At 40.9% G+C, this 20,119-nt stretch overlaps 1 protein-coding gene across 4 annotated transcripts in view; it reads right to left on the bottom strand.

The window, feature by feature from the left end:
- Window positions 1-20,119, bottom strand: part of LOC117461989 (receptor-type tyrosine-protein phosphatase mu-like) — a 190,459-nt gene that overhangs the window by 35,401 nt on the left and 134,939 nt on the right. For 2 of the 4 annotated variants that reach the window (XM_071206434.1, XM_071206433.1), the window contains 5 exons: window positions 13,384-13,661; window positions 7,538-7,618; window positions 6,883-6,909; window positions 5,112-5,123; window positions 3,718-3,911 (listed from right to left, as the gene is read on the bottom strand). In XM_071206434.1, coding sequence (XP_071062535.1) covers window positions 3,718-3,911; window positions 5,112-5,123; window positions 6,883-6,909; window positions 7,538-7,618; window positions 13,384-13,661 — 592 coding nt within the window. The remainder of the gene's footprint in view (window positions 1-3,717; window positions 3,912-5,111; window positions 5,124-6,882; window positions 6,910-7,537; window positions 7,619-13,383; window positions 13,662-20,119) is intronic. The other 2 variants (XM_034104007.2, XM_034104009.2) reach the window with 2 other exon arrangements.

Here is a 20,119-nt window from a genome sequence, read left to right as displayed (position 1 = left end):
CAGCTGCAAGTAAAGATTGGCGAGCATTTATCGGAGGTTAAACAGATTGTTTGCAGAGCTCCTTTTAATACTGATAGCCGGTCTGAGAGAGCGGGAGGCATTGTCTTCAATCATCAGTGTTCTGGGACTTGATGGTTTCATTCATCTCAGAGCTACAGCAGGCCGTTTGTCGAGCAAATAAAAGGCCTTTCAGACACCGCACAAGGACACGGTCCTGTACTAAGTCCTAAGGATTAGTGATTTCCCTGAGAAACAGCTTCAATATGCTAAAAATATGTCTCATCTTTCCAGAGAAGATGGAGGAATGTCTCAGAGATGGATTATATGGGCCTCTCCTCCCGTGGCAGTATGTCTTGAGTAAGACATACTGAAGGATACAGGTCTAATATCAAGCATGTGAAGACAAATCATCTTCGAGCCGAGAGGCGTTATTGGGCTACTTTATAATAGTTCTCCCTTAAAATGAGTGACCCTGCCTGTCTCAGGTGCGATGGTCTCATTCCTCAGGCTGTTTGGAGGCTGGATTCAGAAAAATAAATTATGCCGATAAAGTAGTTAGTGTCCCAAGAGGGAGAGATTATATGAAGGCTCTCGATTTAAAGGCTTTATACCCACACTGGGAATAATTGGCTGCCTAAAATTCATCAGACTGTAATTGAAAAACAACGGCTGGCTCCATCTGTACAAAACTATTTTGCAGAAAAGGTCAGCATTGTACTTCATTCTCGTGCATCTGCAGGTAGCGTTTCACCATCCACTAATTATTCCCATTGGCTCAGATCCAACGTGGTGTGTCTTTAATTACAGACTACCTGCTGTACGGCAGTCCCAGCACAGTCCGTCTGCTTCTTTGACCGTAACCACTTACTGTTAGTGAAAAGCATGAGACTTTCTCTCAATTCAATCACTATGGGAACACCTATACAGTCGAGCACTTGACAAACGATACACACCATGTGAAAAGGGATGGTAACAAAAAGAAGCAGCAGAGTTAGCGCGCTGCTTCTGAATTAATAATTTACTGTGAAAGAAAAGGAGTCTCATATGTATAGTCTTTGTAGTATGGAGCCAATCGAAGCAACACATCCCACTTAGAATAGCTGAAAACAAGTACAATTCAATGACAACATAACATCTATAAAAGCAGTTGAAACCTGTTTAACATTTACAGTTTGCCAACTTAAACTGCGTGTGAACGTGCAGAAGAATTTGGACATGCAAAAAAACGGTCTTATAGTTTTTTTCTTTTTCTAAAACATGACTTTATAAAGCTTTTGAGAAGTATACAAGATAGAAGAGTTTGAAAAGTGGGATGTGTTGTTCAGTGTGCCTTTTCATGGTGTTTTCCAATTACCAGGCATATCATCCGTTTGGTCCAAATTGCTAATTAACTTTTGGGATTTGGTGGGTTTGGCTCTGAATGCTAATGCTAATGCTAATGAACAAACTAATGAATATGTAATTAACTAGTTCAGTGTAAAATGCTACTTACAATCTTACAAAAATATATAATGAATAATTTTGGAGTTATTCCAACTGGTGTTGCTTTTGAAAAGCTTTTATAAAGAAACATGAGCTGTTGTGTATTTATAGATATCATGTATTCTGAAAAAAACTTTTCACAGAGACACAAAAATAATAATGTCACTGTTTCACACATTTCATCATCTGTACACTTCCAAAGGCTTTGGTAATGACTTTGCATAGCTTCCGTTGGTAAATGCCCTTTTCAGATTAGATCATAAAAGTGAGAAGATGTAATCCCACAGGGCCGAAAGAAAACAGCCAACAAGCACCATATATCAGGTTTGTGATATCATCTACACGTTAATATAAAAAAAACTATAAATAACCAAAAGTATAGGCTTACCTCGTTTATCTGATCCAAAGTTAACGTACAGAATAACAAGAAGCATGGGTCGGAGAGAGATATGGCAGAGTGTAAGTCAACAGGTTTAGAGGTGCAAGGGGCTCCAATCTCATCATCAATAAGAAACGTTAAAAAAGGGCATTAACCTTAAGACAGATTGATAAAGAGAAGACAGCCACACGACATACAGACGACTCGCTGTAGCAAAGTGAGAATGAGCCCCTCAGCTAAGTGATGACAGGGGACGGGGCCAATAGTTTGTTGTGGCTTCCTTTGGATTGACTTTAATGCATCCTTGCAATGCCGGCCGCGTGAACCCAAAACATCCTTATCCATAATGGATTAGGCCCAGAGGGCAGCCCACAGCACTTCAGTTCCTCAGTGATCTGATGCTGCAGGTAGCAATGGGAGGCAGCATTATTTAATTCTGGAGTCATGAGGGGGAAAGTGGGCAGTTAATTACTGATAGGTCTGGCCCACACATAGTGGAAATAAGCAGGGAGGGGGATGAAGAGAGTCAGAGGGAAGCAAGGAAATAAGGTGAAGATAAGTACATTAGAAAAAAAGGGATGGAGCAAGAGAGAGGACTTCAGAGGAACAGGCAATATGTTCAGGAACAAATAGATGTAATGGGAAAAAAGGAGAAGGGGAAGGATGATGTGGGAAGGCGATGAAGAAAGACAGATAATGTAAGAATACAAATTGCTATCGGAGAGAAAGACCAGTGTGATGTCAGATTGCAAGACAGGATTTGCTTGAAGCCAGCGTGGCATCAGGGTGAGAGGCAGGCTGCTGTGGAGCGGAGGGATCGAGAGGAGGCTGGAGGGCCGCCAAGCCCTTCCAGCCTCCCGCACTAATGAGAGGAAATGAGAGTGATGCTCTTCTGGGGCGAAATCTTTTGTTTTGGTGTCAGCGAGAGGCCTGGTGTCAGATTACCAATGCTGTTGTGTGACAACAGTCTTAAGAGAGCAGCAGGCAGCCTGATTGGACCCCATTCAGATGAAGGATGGGACATGGCTAACACACAGCTAGCTACAACAGCTGCGTATGTTGAAGACACTTTTCTTTCGTTTGGGGGGGATTTTGCATTTCACGTTGGGCTACAGCTGAGTCTCTGAGGGGGGACTGGGGCAGCAGCATGTGACACAAACACACGCACCGCTGCAAACAACAAGGAAGGGATGAACAACAAAAGGAATCACACCGTAAACACACGGAGATGGGGTACATTAACAATTTATCATAGAAGTGCATCTGGGGAGAAACAAAACTGTTCTGCTGTGAGGTGCAAAAACAGAGGAAGAGACACAGAGACGGGCCACATGAAGCCTCGGATCAGATCAGTGGTGGAAGAAGTACTCAAGATACTTCTTAAGTAAAAGTAAAGGTCCTGCATTCAAAATCTCACTTAAGTAAAAATAAAAAAGGATCAGATAAATGTACCTAAAGTATAAAAAGTAAGAGTAATCATTGTGCAGGAAAAATGCCTTTATGTGTGTATATAATCATGCGTATATGTGACATTCACAGTTTTAGATAATATTATTGCATTAAGTAGCGTTTTACTGTTATAGACAAAAAGTTGAGTTTTTGTAAAATATAAAAAATAATTAGACTCTTTTTGGACTTTTAATTTTTAGAGTAGTTCATTTTAGCTGTTAAATGAATGTCGTGGTGTATAATTCAATATATTCCCTTCTAACTGTAGTGGAGTAGTAATGTACTTACTTCCTACCTCTGTATAAGACTAATAAAAACATTTCCACTCCACAGAACATACAAGTCTATCACAGGGCTTTATTTGTGCAACCTTAATAGTGGGGGGTGACAGCTGGGTTGCGTCCTACCTCGTACTCCTCCTTGAAGCCGTAGCCCTCGGAGCATTTCATCTGGGTGATGTGCTGCAGGAGGTCGGCCACGCGGATGGCCGGGTGCAGCTTACCCGTCTGGTACGGTATATCCACCGGCTCACGCTTCCTCAGAGAGTGAGTGTGAGACTGCACCAAACTGCTGGTGTCGCTGCCCATGTTCTGGCTCTCGTCTGCGGGACACAAACACAGGGACAGGCCGGAGCAGGTCAGCAGGGAGAGGTGGGAGCGGGATGATTGATCAGTATACTGTTATCAGATACACGTGGATGACATAATGCTTAACGCAGTGTATTTCAGCCGTATTTTACGAGTTAATTGACAAGAGCTTTTGTTGCCTCGTCCATCTTCTACCAAATCATATCTCAGTTACAACTGTTCCCATTGACAGATGGCACATCATCTCATTTACTGCTAAGCATTATGTCACCACCCTCCAGATTGACAAACAACTTTTAACTAGTAATCTGTTTGTTATGGATGGTCACAACAACACAACATCATTGAGTAATAGGATGAATCATGTGGTGGGAAGGTTCAGGTCCATCTGTCCATCTGTGTGGCTGGAAAATATTCAATACTACAGGCCAAGTGTACTGTATGATAGCTCGTAGCCGGGAACATACGAGGCCGTTTAAGTAAAGCACTTAATATTAGCATCTAACACGGCTACTGTCAGAGTAGAGGAGTCGGCGGCCCTCGACTGCAGGAAACAGTAAAGAGCCATTGTAAAATCCACATGAAGATGCTGTAAAACAAGTTTACTCCTTTTTTTTATTCTTTTTTTTTACTGGCACTACAGTATGCCGGTTTGGGCAGCAGCTCTTATTGAGTCGTTCCATCTCTTTCATACTGTAATCCAGTGAGTGGCAGACATGAGGCACAGATGCTGTGGGGAGCCAGCGGACGATGGAGGGTGTCCAGAAACATGGAGGAAGAGGAGGAGGAGGAGGAGGAGGAGGATGAGGATGTGAGGGGGGTGCGGTGGGCCACAGTGAGCATGTCGCAGCAGGCACCGTCAGAAGCATCACACAATCACAGCGCCGATTCAAACCCCCTGCCACCCGTTTGTTCCCCGATAAATGAAAAAAAAAATCAAACCAAAAGAATAACTTAAAACAGGAGGGAAGCGGAGATGGGAGGAGAATGCATGGGGTGATGCTGCCATGGCGCACTGGACGCACTTTGACCATGCTAGGCTAACGGTGGCTTGGTGGCACGGTACGGAGGGTGGTGAGATGCTAACACGTCCACTGGTCATGCAATAAATGTCAAAATGTCCATGTCAGAAGCAGCCTCTCACTTTTGGCTTGCTTTATGAGTAAAAACACCACCTCCTTCCCCCAACCCAGGGCCCACTTGGGAAAACTTACCATTAATGGGCACTTTTTAGATAGCAGATACATAAGAGGTTACGTATGTAAAGAAAAAGAGAGGAGAAGAGAGAGGAGAGAGGGGATAAGCAACAATACAGCATGAGAACCTGTCACAGTAGTTTTAGAGCTACGCTACAGGGCAAGATCACATGCCTGCTCAGTCCAAAGTGGTAGAAAGCCTAAGTCAAAGGGAGGGATGTTGGGATGGATGGGGCAATTTCAACAGTGCAAGACAAAAGTAAAAGAACAAAACAAGGAAGTCATGGATTTCAGGGGAGAAAATAATGGTGATATACGGGTCATCTTTGGAACAAGCTGTTATTGTTTTAAATCTGTGACTTCTTGCATATTTGAATGACGCCAATAGATTTTTGAGCATCCTGACATTTGAATGTCTTTCTCTAATTGCTATAATTATACTTGCGTGTGGTACTGGTGACATCTGTATTTATGCCTTTTTTTTGTGTGCAATAAAATCAAAAACATTACCAATGTTCTAATCAGTTTTGATCATTAACCTCAACTGATGAGACAATGATGTGGCTGACTGTCACAATTGAAAGCATGTAACCTTTTCTGGCTGCGGTAATTTCATGTTAATTGTTTCATGCTTCATTACATTTGGAAATAACGTAAGCAGCTGTCACATCAGCGATGATGAAATGCCCTGCTTTGAGTTGCACTTGTTTGGAGGAAGAGGACACATACGCCTTCACTAAGTCGTGCACTTGTAACTGCGGTTATGGTGCTTGTGTTGAAGCTGGAGTTGCTTATTGCATCTGCTTGGCCTTGAGTATTTCATTATAACAGTTCTAGTGCCCCACTTAGTAGCTACATTTCCTGCTCCGCTGTTATAAAAAGCATCTGCTCGTTTAAGACACCGCACTTTGGGCTGCTGTGCGTATTCAACAAAGGCCGGTAATAATTAACAGAAGAACAAAATGCTTTTTTGTAATTCTATTTTATCACGGAACAAGACGTGGCAAAAACTGAAAACCAAAACAAGTAGGTCACTAGCAGTTAGCCAAAGGCAGGGGGAACGACATTAAAAAGAATAATAGAAAAGGTTGTTGTTTTGGAGGGAGGGAGGGGAGTTCAATGCGTAGTGAGGGAGAGAGGGGGAGGGCAGCACAGCTAATGCAAGACTTTATATGTTCAGACTGAATGCATCCTGGGTTTTTTTGTGTGTGGGGGGGGGGGGGGGGGGGGGGGGGGGCAAGAGAGAGTGTTTTTCTGTGTCCCCTTCACTGTTTACTTTCTGTTTGTGTCTCAGTGCAGCTGCTAGGGCTTCAGCACACTGTAGCCTTGGCGCTGGGGCAAACTATCCCCCACCCCTTCAAGCCAACCCCCAACCCCCCCCATAAACACTCCCCCACATCCAGTCCACATGTCTGTCCATGCATATGAGAGGTCAAACACGTATGTGACATCACACGCACGACACGCAATGCGGATGGGATGGAGTGAAGCCAGCCTCAGCCCAGGAGAGCCCCTCTTTGACGGGGAGGGGGGGGGGGGGGGAGGGAGGGAGGGGAGGATGGAGGAGGGAGGATGTGGGGGAAGGAGGGGGAGAAGCAGCAGGCAGGTATGAAGGTGAGGAAGCCATCTCTAGTAAAAAAAGAGCCAACCAAAACCATAAGTGGGAAAAACAATGATCTGTAGATAAGTCTTCAAAACAGCGATCTTATAAATGTAATGCATTGTTATTTTCGTCGAGGTAAATAAGAATACATCATCAACAGCAATGGGAAAAGGAAATGTGTCTCACCTAAGATAGCAGTTGGCACAAAGGGATCTGCTCATACCCCCATAACAAGTGCAGAAGTTGGAGGAGGAAAGAGAGTTGCAGTGAATAAAAGCCAAGAAAAACAACAATAACAAAAACAACACAGTTTGTTGGTTTCCTGCCAAGCAGCCATAACAACAAACGTATCATATTTTCCATAAGAGCTAAACACCAAGTTGAGTTGATTATAAATCTAGCTGCCCTCTGCTCCATCTGATCAATGAGCTGCGATCTGATTACACAAGGCACGCAATTATGCTTGGCTTTTTTCTGGAGAAATTCAATTCATGATTAAACAGCGAAATGCAAAATGAACTAAAACACGTTTGGTTGTAACTGGAGATGTAGCAGAGTGCAAAACCCATCCAAAGTCAATTTATCTGCCTTCTCATTTGTGAAATTGTTTCTCAATTTATTAAAACACCTAAATGCATTCACACCACACTTTACTTTATTAGTATGCAATTTACATAAAAAAGGCTCTTACCGGGAACATAAAACTAATTAACACTTATTTGGCAATATTGTCTGTTATTCATTTATCCTGAGGTTTCACGGTGACGGAATTGAACACCTTCTATAGCGAACACTTCTCTGTTGACATACAGGATTATCAGAGGAAGTACTGCGTGTTTACCTGGGTAGTAGGAGTTGGGGGGGATTGAAGTACTGAGAGTGTTGGCTTTAGGCAGAGTGAAGGAGGAGGGGGGTGATCCGACTAGAGAAGGAGAAAAGAAAACACCACAAGAGGATCAATAGTCTGGTATCGCTTAGTGGTGGAGGTAGTATTCAAAACGTATACGTTAAGGAAGGAAAACAATACCACGATGAACAAGAATGTCAATTATATTATCATTACCTTCGCTCAAGGAGGTAATGATTGTTTGTTTAAAACTTGGTGGCACGGGCTAACAAAGAATCTGCTATATTCTGGAGTATCTGAATCCCAAATTATTATTATTGTAAGAGGGACGTTTTTCTTCTTCTTCTTCTTCGAGTTACAACTTCTTTTTTTTAAATAATACATGTTATTTATATACATCGCTTTTCCTGGTGCTCAAAGCGCTTGCGCACATACACACAACTCCATTGACCTTGGTGGCGACAGTAGAAATCTTGAGACCTTGTCAGAATAAAGAAATATTGCAATGATAATGGAAATTCATGGGTGATGGAATTTCAACCACTTATTCAAAAGATATAACAAATATTCAATTTTGATATTTTTGACAATGCTAATGTGTTGCATAAACACACATATTTGACTGTGAGGTAGTGTGGCCTTCTCTCAATCGGAGAGTTGTGGGTTCGATCCCGGCACGACAGTCAACAGGTCAGACCACACGGGGCTTCTTAGTGACCGAGAAGTTGATAACCGTCTGTGGAGGATTTTTACGATGATGTTCCTGATATGATATTGCTTTTTTTGCAAAAGAGATTTTTTATCTCAATGAGACTTTCCTGGGTAAATACATAAATAAATAAACAACATGTCAATGAGTTCCTCCAGATGGCATGGCCAACAGTGTGTGAATGTGTGTGAATGCTAGCTTCCTTGCACACATTGCACTGTATGAATGGGATGTGAATGGGTGAAGGATGACTGGTACATGTAAAGCTTTGAGGAGTTGTAATGTTTGGATAACGCAGTATAAATACAGTCCATTAACCACATGTTACAGGACAATCATATGATTTGTAGGTTCAAATTTAACATGCGAAAAGTAATGTACATAAGTTAAAGGTGGGGTAGGTAATTTTGGAGAAACCAGCTCGAGTGCGCTAGAATTTGAAAATACACAGCTGGAAAAAATCTGCCACTTCCTTACAGAGCCCCTCCTCCAACACACACGAATATGACCAATGAGGGCACGAGATAAGTTTGTGCCCAGATGGAAGGCTGACAGGCAGGTAGGCCATCTAGTTACTTTAGCCGGGCCGGCTCAGATGATTGGTCGTACTTTTTACAGCGCTATGGCATTTGACATTTTTTTATGGATTTATTGTCAAAGCACTTCAGATATTCATTGCTATCGGGATGTTAAGAGCATTCCATGGAATATAACAAAAAGTGTATCTCGAGCCGGTTTCTCAAACTTACCTACCCCACCTTTAAGTAGATGTAAAGTAAAAATGAATACAATGCAGCATAAATGTAATGCAGTTGAATAAATATAATGTAGCATACAGTAGAATGGAAAATGCTCAGGTATAGTTGAAGTATATGAAAACTAAATAAGTAACTAATACTAAAATTGACGTACTAAAGTAGAGCACAATTCAAAAGCACAGCAGTCAAAGCTCGTCACTGCTCATGTGTCATATACAGATCCAACTTCCATGCTAATAGAGTTAAGGTCGCGAGTGCAGTATGTTCAGGACTATAATCTGACTGCTATGGTGTTTAGAGCCCAAATGACACGATTGACAGGCATATAAAGTCGTGGAGACATCAGGGGGTTTAGGAACGGCGTTAAAGGCATCACTATGGTTACAAAAGTAATGCATTTAAATCATTTGCAGTGGCAGACAGAGGGCCAGACAGTTAATCAAGGTCAGAGCATCTTTGGGGCTCATCCCCCTGCAGGGGTGTATAGACAGAAACTGCTGTGGAGTTTTAATCGGATGGTTTTGACTGGGATTATACCAGGTCAAGCCCTGGGTGCAGATTTAGCTGAGCTGTCCATCAACAAAGCATTACGTTTAACCTGGGACGGAGGAAATGAATAGGTTATCGCACAAAAGCACATCTCGTGTGTGTTGTGTGCTTTCTCCTTGAAGTGGAAACAGAAGGAACGTGGAGTTTGTGTTTACTGTTCAATTTAAAGTCTGGTTAGGGATCGAAGTAGCCTGGATTATATTGATTTTTGAAGACTCCTTAGAGATTGCAATTTGAATGCAGCTATACCAGTTGAGTCATAGTGCAGTGCCGTTATAAGCAACACTAATATTATTATCATGAATATTATTTTCACGTTGAAACGGTGGTATTGATTCATCAACATGCCTGATAACACTCATTTTCTAAAAACTCCATCAAATAATTATTTTTGGGCCGCATAACTTATCCAATTCATGTAAATAGATAAAGAAATGAATTATGTTTTAGTATAATTAGGCTTAAAATAATAACATTTGAAAATGATAAACAGAAATGGTCACAAGAAGTTTGGAGTAAACTAACATTGAGAAAGTAATTTACCATCCAGAGCACGGTGTCGCCTGTGACCTGAGCAGAGAGCAGAGGTGTGTCTGAGCTCAGCGGAGAGGTTTCTTGCCTCTGGCGGTGGAAACCGGAAACTTCCACTCAATTTCAGAGGAGAATAGAAAGTGTCACCTGTGTGATCCAAGAGAGGTCGGAAACGAAATGCACTTTTTGTTCTATTGTCCTTTATATCACATTCTTAGATATAGGCGTTATGTTGAAATGTCTGCCGAATGTCCTGATTTATTTGTTTTTCTATGCCTGATCAATGTAGGTACCTTTTACAGACAAAGTGTAAAATGCCTGATAAAATAGTGGGAGACACTTTATGTTTGATGTGTTAAAGGCACAGTCTGTGTCTCAGATGTGCGATTAATAGCTGTAATGTCAAAGGAGATGGATTGTGTTCATAAGTGCTTTGTTGTTGCATGCATACAGTAAAGGTGTATTTCATCTGTTCTATCAAACTATGTTATTGCTCTGTTTGTTATGTGTGTAGTGTTTTGTCAGCCCAGGTGGGCTGGGTACTTAATGTGCATAATGCTTTGAAAAAACAAATAGCTTACTGACTATTAAAATATATCTGAGTTTAAAGGTGGGGTAGGTAAGTTTCAGAAACCGGCTCGATACACTTTTTGTTATATTCCATGGAATGCTCTTAACATCCCGATAGCAATGAATATCTGAAGTGCTTTGACAAAGAATCCATTAAAAAACGTCGTCTGTGGAAGCCGTGGTACTGTAAAAAGCACGACCAATCATCTGAGCCGGCCCGGCTAAAGTAACTGGATGGCCTTCCTGCCTGTCAGCCTTCCATCGGGGCACAAACTTATCTTGTGCCCTCATTGGTCATGTGCACGTTCGTGTGTGTTGGAGGAGGGGCTCTGTGAGGAAGTGGCAGATTTTTCCCGCTTCTGTATTTTCAAATTCTAGTGCACTCGAGCTGGTTGCTCCAAAATTACCTACCCCACCTTTAAAATTACTTTCAGTAAAAATATAGATAATTATAGGAAATGCAAAAAAGGGACGAAAAACCCTTGAGATTTTGAGAAAAGGGATGAATCTCTTCTTGTGTGGTGTTCGGGTCAAATTGACCCGATTTCCATTTTCAATTAATAAAAAAATATATAAGGATATTTTCGTTCAACCTGAAACTCAATGGTCGGGGCTTATTTATTGTGAAGGACATGTGGAATTGTTTTAATTGTTTTCCACTTCCGCATGTATGTCCTTCATAAGAGGTTTGGGTCAATCTGACCCGGATACAATACCAGGACAGACAGACAGAGGAAAAACACAGAAACACACAAACTAAAGACACACACACACACACACACACACACACACACACACACACACACACACACACACACACACACACACACACACACACACACACACACACACACACACACACACACACACACACACACACACACACACACACACACACACACACACACACACACACACACACACACACACACACACACACACACACACACACACACACACAATTGTATGCATAGAGAAGCTGTTTGATCCTGTTTTCCCTTGATCTTTACCCATTGTAGTGTGTACACAAAACTATCCTAGAACATTATAAACATTTTAGATCTTCCAGAAATGTATAAACATTTTACATTTTCTCGCACTGTCCCCCCTCGCACCTGCACCCCGGAGGAGGGACTAAACAGAGACATAACCTCAGTGTAGTAACAGTGTAGTGCAGAACTACAATTATCTACCAACAAAATGGCCAAAAGATATTCTGCCCAGAGCCTTGGAGCTAATAATGGATGAGAGGGAGTGGAATGCATTAGAAGAACACGGTGAAGTGGAACAGGAAGACATTTCTGAAGATGAGGATAATGTGGAGGTAAACTCAGAATTTGACAGCAAATTGGAAGATGAACTTGACTCATAGCCAGCGGCTGAATGACCCCCACAGTCAGCTGCTGGAAGACCCCCACAGCCAGCTGTGAGGTTTGTGGACCCTCAAAAGGACTCTAAGACACAGACTACATGCAGCAACTGCAACAAGTACATCTGTGCTATACACACGAAGAAGTTCTGTACATCATGTGTGTCCTAAACGGACTTGCCCATTGACTCACATGATGTTCTGCAGCGTCACTTCATCAATATATTTTTCGGATATACTGTATTTTATGAATAGTGACTGGTAACTGTTTTTATTTGCTTTGCGTTTATATCTGTTCTATGTAATTTATATGGATGTTTCATTCTCTCTATATTTCACAGCCAAATACTTTTGGATGTGGTTCTTGTGTTCCAATTGCTGATAAATTGCTTTATTTCCTTCAGGGCTTTGTTTAGTATATGACAGATTAAAAATAATAAACATTAATGAAAAAACGTTTCATTTACATGTGTCCTAGAAAAGCATGAGAAAAATGTAAACTTAGTTTTTATTACAGTGTATTTTTTTTGTAACATAAATTAAATTTTTATCACAAAAAACGATGGACCATTGTTCAATTTTATCTAGCAAACAGTATTTTCAAAAACTAATAATATATTTCATTTATATTGTTGGAGAATGAGTTAAAGACAATATATATAAGGAATTGTGCATGTTGAATTTAATTCTGTATTTTTTTAAAACCCTGAAATATGTCCCGGGTCATTTTGACCCGAACATTACCAAAGGGTGCGAAACATAACACAAGGGTTAAGAAAAAAGTTAAATCTGTTAAACTAATACGAAGAAGCCCATTCCCTATTGGCTAACACGAGCACTGGTAATAACTGGTAGATTTTCCAAATAGTTTGCACTGGCTGAATAGAGTCTAGCTTAGAACAAGCCAAACACAGAAAAACAAAGACATTTAGACGGCTCTCCATTAAAAACCCATTTTCACTCATTTATGAAACTGGATGTGGTAAATGACCAAAAAGGGCGAATAGATAAACACTCAAATCATGATAATAGGAAACAGTCACATGAGTTTTGATACCTATTGTTTTGCAGATTTGGATGTTTTTTGTGGGGGAGTCAATGATGAGGATTTATTATCAACTTTTCCCTGAATATGTTCCCCCAGAAACTCCACAGTTCACTTGGAAGAGGACCAAGACTCAAATGTAAAGGTTGTTCCAGTGGGAATATTTGGTGTGCAGCCAACTCTGATTTCCTTCTCACCTGACCAAACCAAATAAATTGCTTCCACCATGCTGTGTGTGTGTGTGTGTGTGCGTGCGTGCGTGCGTGCGTGTGCGTGAAAGCCAGGTAAGCCGATGCAGGGCCATCTTACCTCGCCCGTTGAGAGTAAGCGCACACTCGCTGCGCCCGTTGAGCGTTAGCGCGCATTCACTTCGTCCATTCAGTGTTAGCGCACACTCGCTGCGGCCGTTGAGTGTGAGCGCGCACTCGCTGCGTGTGTTCAGCGTGTGGTTGTGTGTGTCCATGAAGGACAGGGCCTCGTCACAGTTGGTGCCCTGCTCCGTGTAGCTCTTGTCCATGGAGTTGACCATCACTGTCATCTCCTGGCGGGTGCTGTTCAAAGTCTCCTTACGCTTCTTGGCCAATTTCCTTTAGAAGAAATAAAAAAACATCAATCAGACCAAAGCAACAATGACTGCTCCTGAATTGATCTGATATGACGCAGGGGGGGGGGGGATGACTCAGATGTAATGAGATGGCTAATGTTTCCTGGGTTGCGGTTTTATTCTTCGGCTTTTTCAAGCAGTGCCACATAAATCCTTGAAAGTGCGGAAAGGTGTGACACCCTATCCCAAATACATCAGGGGCCCTGATGATTTAAAATTAGCTATTGGATTTTGGGGGCGGGAGAATACAGGCTGCTGAACGGTGAACTGAAACAGTCAACCTGCTTTTATTGACCTACTTTGAGCTGATGTGCTGGAGCCTACAAGCAATCTGCTCCAGATCAAACACCATTAGAGCATTGTGTAGGGAGTGAACGCACAGGGAAGCACACACAAGCACAGATCAACGTGGACTGTATGCATAACAAGACTGCAGATGGATTCTAAGTTTGTGAAAGCAGATGCCGAGCTCACCTGTCCTGGCTTCACTTTACTGACTGTGAATAACTGGATCAGACAAGATTTTGACCTTTCCCCGATGAAGCTGTCCACACTCCGTTCTTTATTCATGAACTTTTCCCCCCTTTGTTCACCAGCGAGACTTTAAGGTCTTGTGGCCAGGGCTCGCTGTTTGTCCCTGGTCAAAACACACATGCAAGGGTCATGATGAGCTTCTGTTGTTGCTGGAGCTGCCTTCATATAGATATTAGACGGATAAGAGTATGATGTTCTGTTTTAGCATTTGCATGAAAACATGTACACAGGATATTTATTATAACTTGTATGATTTATCTCATACGTTTTCTATTATCTAATGTTACAGTATGTCTATTCTTACTGTTATAAACGGAGTGCACTAAATGTATGTAGTTGAAGATCACCACAAAGTGTTGCAAAAGCCTATTAACTATTAAGTTGATTAAAAAACTATTACACTTAAAATAAATAACTGTACTAACTCAGCACGTTGTCCCTGAAATACTACATGGAATATATTACATATTGACATACATTATTATGTGTAAGACTATAATACATTTGATTAAAGTCTGCTCAACAGTAGATGCAACATTACCATGACAGTCTTAGTTTATTACTGCTTGTATTATTTCATTTTAATGCAACTACACTACAACTAACTAACCCCCCAGTGTCAGTAGCCTCTGAATTTCTATCCACCAGGGCGTGCAATGATTTTGCCTTCTTCACTGACAAAATTCAGAAAATCAGACAAGCAGTCAGTGCCTCTGCATCAGGAACAGCAAATGTGTTGTCTTTGTGTCCAACTAATATCAATTCAGACATCATGACACAATTCCATCAGATTAATGATAAAAACCTAGAGGACATTATACAACTTCTGAAGTCCTCCTCCTGCTGCCTTGATATTATTCCAATAGGATTTTTCAAAGATGTTTTGCCTTGCATGGCTTCAGATCTACTTCATATAGTAAACAAATCTCTTCACTCAGGTATTTTTCCACAGGCCCTGAAAACTGCAGTCATTAAACCGCTCTTAAAAAAGAATAATCTAGATGCTTCAGTAATGAATAATTACAGGCCCATATCAAACCTCCCATTTCTAGGTAAAATCATTGAAAAAGTAGTTTTTCAACAGTTGAGTAATTTCTTGCATTTAAATAACTGTTTTGATGTGTTCCAGTCAGGCTTTCGTCCAAACCACAGCACTGAGACTGCTCTTGTAAAGGTCTTTAATGACATCCACTTAAACACAGACAGTGGCAGAACTTCAGTGTTAGTATTATTAGATCTCAGTGCTGCGTTTGACACTGTTGACCACAGCATATTACTAGACCGACTGGAAAACTGGGTGGGACTTTCGGAAACAGTTCTAAATTGGTATGAATCCTACTTAAAGGACAGAAACAACTTTGTTTCTATAGGTAAATACACATCTGAGTTGACTTGACAAATATGACATGTGGGGTACCTCAAGGCCTCTATCTTGGGGCCTCTTCATAAAAAAATCATATGGCACATTTCACAATACAAATGCAAACTCTATCATATACTAAGCCCACTAACAGGTGCTAAAAGCATTTCGTAAGCTCTTTAACGTCTACATGCTACCACTGGCTCAGATAATGAAGAACAACAAATTAAGTTACCATAGCTATGCAGATGACACACAAATTTACGTAACAATTTCACCAGGAGACTATGCTCCAATTCAAACACTGAGTAAGTGCATTGAACAAATCAATGACTGGATGTGTCAGAACTTTCTCCAATTAAACAAAGATAAAACTGAGGTAATGGTTTTTGGAGCCAAATCAGAACGTATAAAAGTTAGCGCTGCGCTTCAGTCTGCAATGTTCAAACCAACAGATAAAGCCAGAAATCTAGGTGTAGTCATGGACAGTTACTAAATCAGCCTACTATCACCTAAAGAATATATCTAGGATTAAAAGACTAATGTCACAGCAGGATTTGGAAAAACGTGTCCATGCTTTTATCTTCAGTAGACTCGACTACTGCAATGGTGTCTTCACAGGTCTCACTAAAAAATCTATTAGGAAGCTGCAGCTGATTCAGAACGCCGCTGCTCGAGTCCTCACTAACACTAAGAAAGTGGATCACATCACTCCTGTTCTGAAGTCTTTACACTGGCTTCCTGTGTGTTAAAGATTAGATTTCAAAATACTGCTGCTGGTTTATAAAGCACTGAATGGTTTAGGCCCAAAATACATTTCTGACCTCCTGCTAAACTATGAACCATCCAGATCTCTCAGGTCTTCAGGGACTGGTCAGCTTTCTGTCCCCAGAGTCAGAACTAAACATGGAGAAGCAGCGTTCAGTTATTATGCTCCAAATATCTGGAACAAACTCCCAGAAACCTGCAGGTCCGCTGCAACTCTGACTACTTTTAAATCCAGGCTGAAGACTTTTCTTTTTGTCGCTGCTTTTAATTGAACTATTCATATCTTAGACTGCACTGTAACTTTTATCCATGTATTTTTTCTTTTAATGTTTATTTTATTAGCTTTTCTTTTTAATGACTGATTTTAAATGCCATTTTCTTAATGTCTTTCATTTTTTGTAAAGCACTTTGAATTGCCATGTGTTGAAACGTGCTATATAAATACACTTGCCTTGCCTTGCCTTCCACAGCAAGAGATATTATAAAAAAGATCATTTTGATTCTTGTTATAATAATGAACATCTATTTATATAAAATAATGAAGGGAAACTGAAAAATGACTGCATACATTGAATAATTATGCTGCAAAAAGAGAAACCTCAAATATTTTAAAAGTTGGACTTTTGAGTCTAAACAAGTTTGCTGGGTTTCTCAACCTTTGACCCTGAACTGTACTAAGACTGAATCCCTGAAGGGGTGCTGTTCTGAAGCAGACCTTTAACCTTCCAGAAATCACCACTTGCATAATAAAATGTCCCCAGGATGATAAATAATGCTTCTCATTATCACTGAGGAGTTAACCCACTACAGTGTATTTCCAGAGACATCAGAAAAATGGCAAACAGCTTGAGCAGCAACAGTGTAAGCTGTAGCGGTGTCTGATGTCTGCGGCTGCTCTGTAGCTGGAGGGGAGTGAGCGGAGTGAGAATTAACTATGGCAGCCCTCACACTGATCCCCGCACTTTGTTACTCTCTGTGTGACCCCTCTGCCTATTTGAATTGCAGTCTCTCTCACGGACAACTGCGATCTAATGATGCACTCCTGCTGCTTTGTTTTCGCAAATCTCCTCTGTTTATTCAATTTTGTCGCTGTCTGGTGCCATATGGCAACAGGCCCCCGCTGCCTTCAAACAGTCATTTGCTCTGAAGGCCGCGACGTGAGGCTAATAGTGGATCCGTTCTTCAGAACGCAAAGTGACAAAGTAGTGACATTTTCATCTGCCGGACTCACTTTTTGTCTTTAATCTGCAATTAGAGTCGGAAAAAAAATTAAACAATCGTGTCTCTTTTTTTACGATATAGCTTCATATTGTCAAAGGGGGAGTGAGGAGGGGAGGGGGGGGGGCTGAATGTACCCGAGGCAATCTTAAGACTGATTCAGCACTGTGTGCACGCATGGAGAAGACTATTAGGAACAACTATAATCCATGTTTTAAAACTGTATCACTGTTCCTGTTTCCGCGTCTGTTAGGATTTGGATTCTCTTTCCTGGCCTGCGTAGCTGCTGAAGAATGAGCGTTGGAGATAACCGAGGCTGCACAGCCACCAGTGCCAAAATGAGGAAAGCACCAGCAATAGTGGGATGTTTGCAAGGCACCGTGGGTGTTAGATGAAGATTAATTGGCATGCTATTCTCTCCTCATTTGTAAGAGGGGAAAATATAATGATAGATGACTATATTACTGGCTCTGATGTGCTGACAGAGATAGTACGAGGAAGTGTGGAGTTGAGTGTTTGTGCATCTTGATGAATGTGACCATTTATCATATCCCTGGATAGTTGGAGTAAAAGCTGCACATTGAAAGATTCCAACAACAAATGTACAGGACTGATTGCTTGCATGCATGCCCGACACTAAAATCACAAATGTCTGTGAGCAGCAGTGAATGTGCATACAGTATGAAGGAAGAGGCAGACAGATGGCAGAGGTGTTTGTAGAAGTAAAGACCGAGCTAACACGGCAGGTAACTATATTAGGCAACTCTCATTAGAGGGATTGTCTGCAGGCCGTACATGACAGTCGTGGCAGATCTAGGATCTAAGTGAGCAGAGCTCCGAACTCTGTGAGTGCAGCTACAACAGAAAGGAAGCCGCGTGAGTTGTGTGTCTGCGCCTGTTTGCCAGAATCTCAGTTCTGCGGGAGGTGATGCCGCTGCAACTTCTAAAAGCTTCAAAACCTTAGGCTCAGCATGGTGGGCCTCATTTCCGCACTGGCACAGCCTAAACCTTGTGACACCGGGACAAAGAAGGCTTCATTAGAGGATCCACACACACCCACAGCATTTGTGTGTGTGTGTGTGATAGATGAGTGACACGCAGCTGGGAGGGGCAACAGAAGCGTCTTTGATTCGCGCAGTGGGGGCACTTCAGTGGTTGTTTGCACTGTGTCTCAATTCAAACATGTCTCCATTTTTCACACATTCTTTCCTGTCTATCATATTTCTATCTCAGTCCTATTCATTTACTTTAGCAGGAGAAACAATGATAGAAACTATGTCTGAATGCAGACTATTCAGTGACAGGAAAATCGTTTATCTGCCAAATGATTGCCTTCATCGATTCTGTACACATTTGTATTTTTTCACACAAACACTGAAGTGAAGTTTGTTCTTCATAACTCGTATTTAATTCACTTTTTGAAGATAGGAATTAGTTGTACTAAATTATAAAACGGACAAGTCAAATCAAGCAATCTGATTGGTTCTTAGCCGTGATATACTGAGCGTATACCACAGGTAGAATTGTAAGTTACTTTTCACAACAAGTCAGTATCCCTCCGCGTCTGAGAAAAACAGTATACCGTTGGGCTGAAAAGCAAACCGCCTGCAGTTTGCTTTTCAGACTGGAGCAAGAAAGCAGCGGAGAAGTAACGGGGCAGAAACCCTCCTTTTTGCACAGCGGTCCAGACATAGACATCAAACGGCAAAACATATTCAGTGTGCAGTTCCTTTGGCATTAGGGCAGCGATATCTAGATACTTTCCAAGGTTTGACATAATGAGCTATTGTCGTGAGCTATTGCTTAAAAATACCACAGAGAGATTAGAAATAACATTAACACAATAACATTCTCAACTCAGGGAGTTTCATCCCACAGGCAATAAGCCTGTTAAACACCTGAACTGTTGAAACAACATCCCTAATATTCATCTGGCTGCTACTTAAACATTATTTAAAAATTATTTACCTATATATCCTATTTCAATAACTTGCATATAGACTCTTATTATAGACTCTTATTTCACTTTTTCAAAACTATTTTGCTCTGTATATTTTCTGTGTATCTGTGTTTTGTTGGAGAAGCCTGTGACACAAGATTTCCATCGGCATAACTTCACTGTAGCTACAGTATGTTCGTTTGACTAAATAAAGAACCTTGAACCTTGAAAAATGCTGTTTTTGATTAAAGCAAAAGCCTTATGTTCAGATATTGTAAATAACATGTTAGAGTATACCTTTAGAAAGACATTGATTTTTTCCTTTTTTAATCTGTTAAAGTACTTTTCTTTTAAATGTATTTTTCTATTTCGGCAGTTCAAGACAAACTTACAAGAAAACGTTTTTAGTCTCAGATTTCCTTGTTCCTATATTTAATTATATTCATGTTATTTAATGATCATTAAATATACTTCATTTTGATTTAAATCAAGAAATAAAATGAACTGCATTTAATATAATGTTTTCTTTTAATAAGTAAAAAAATATTATACATATTTTACAAAATATATTATACATATTGTATTGTGCTAATAATGTCCACTGTTTTTTTCATACAATTAC

The sequence above is a fragment of the Pseudochaenichthys georgianus genome, chromosome 17, assembly GCF_902827115.2.
Source record: "Pseudochaenichthys georgianus chromosome 17, fPseGeo1.2, whole genome shotgun sequence".
In the NCBI taxonomy this organism is placed as follows: Eukaryota; Metazoa; Chordata; class Actinopteri; order Perciformes; family Channichthyidae; genus Pseudochaenichthys; species Pseudochaenichthys georgianus.
This window is presented reverse-complemented; position numbering and strand designations above follow the sequence as displayed.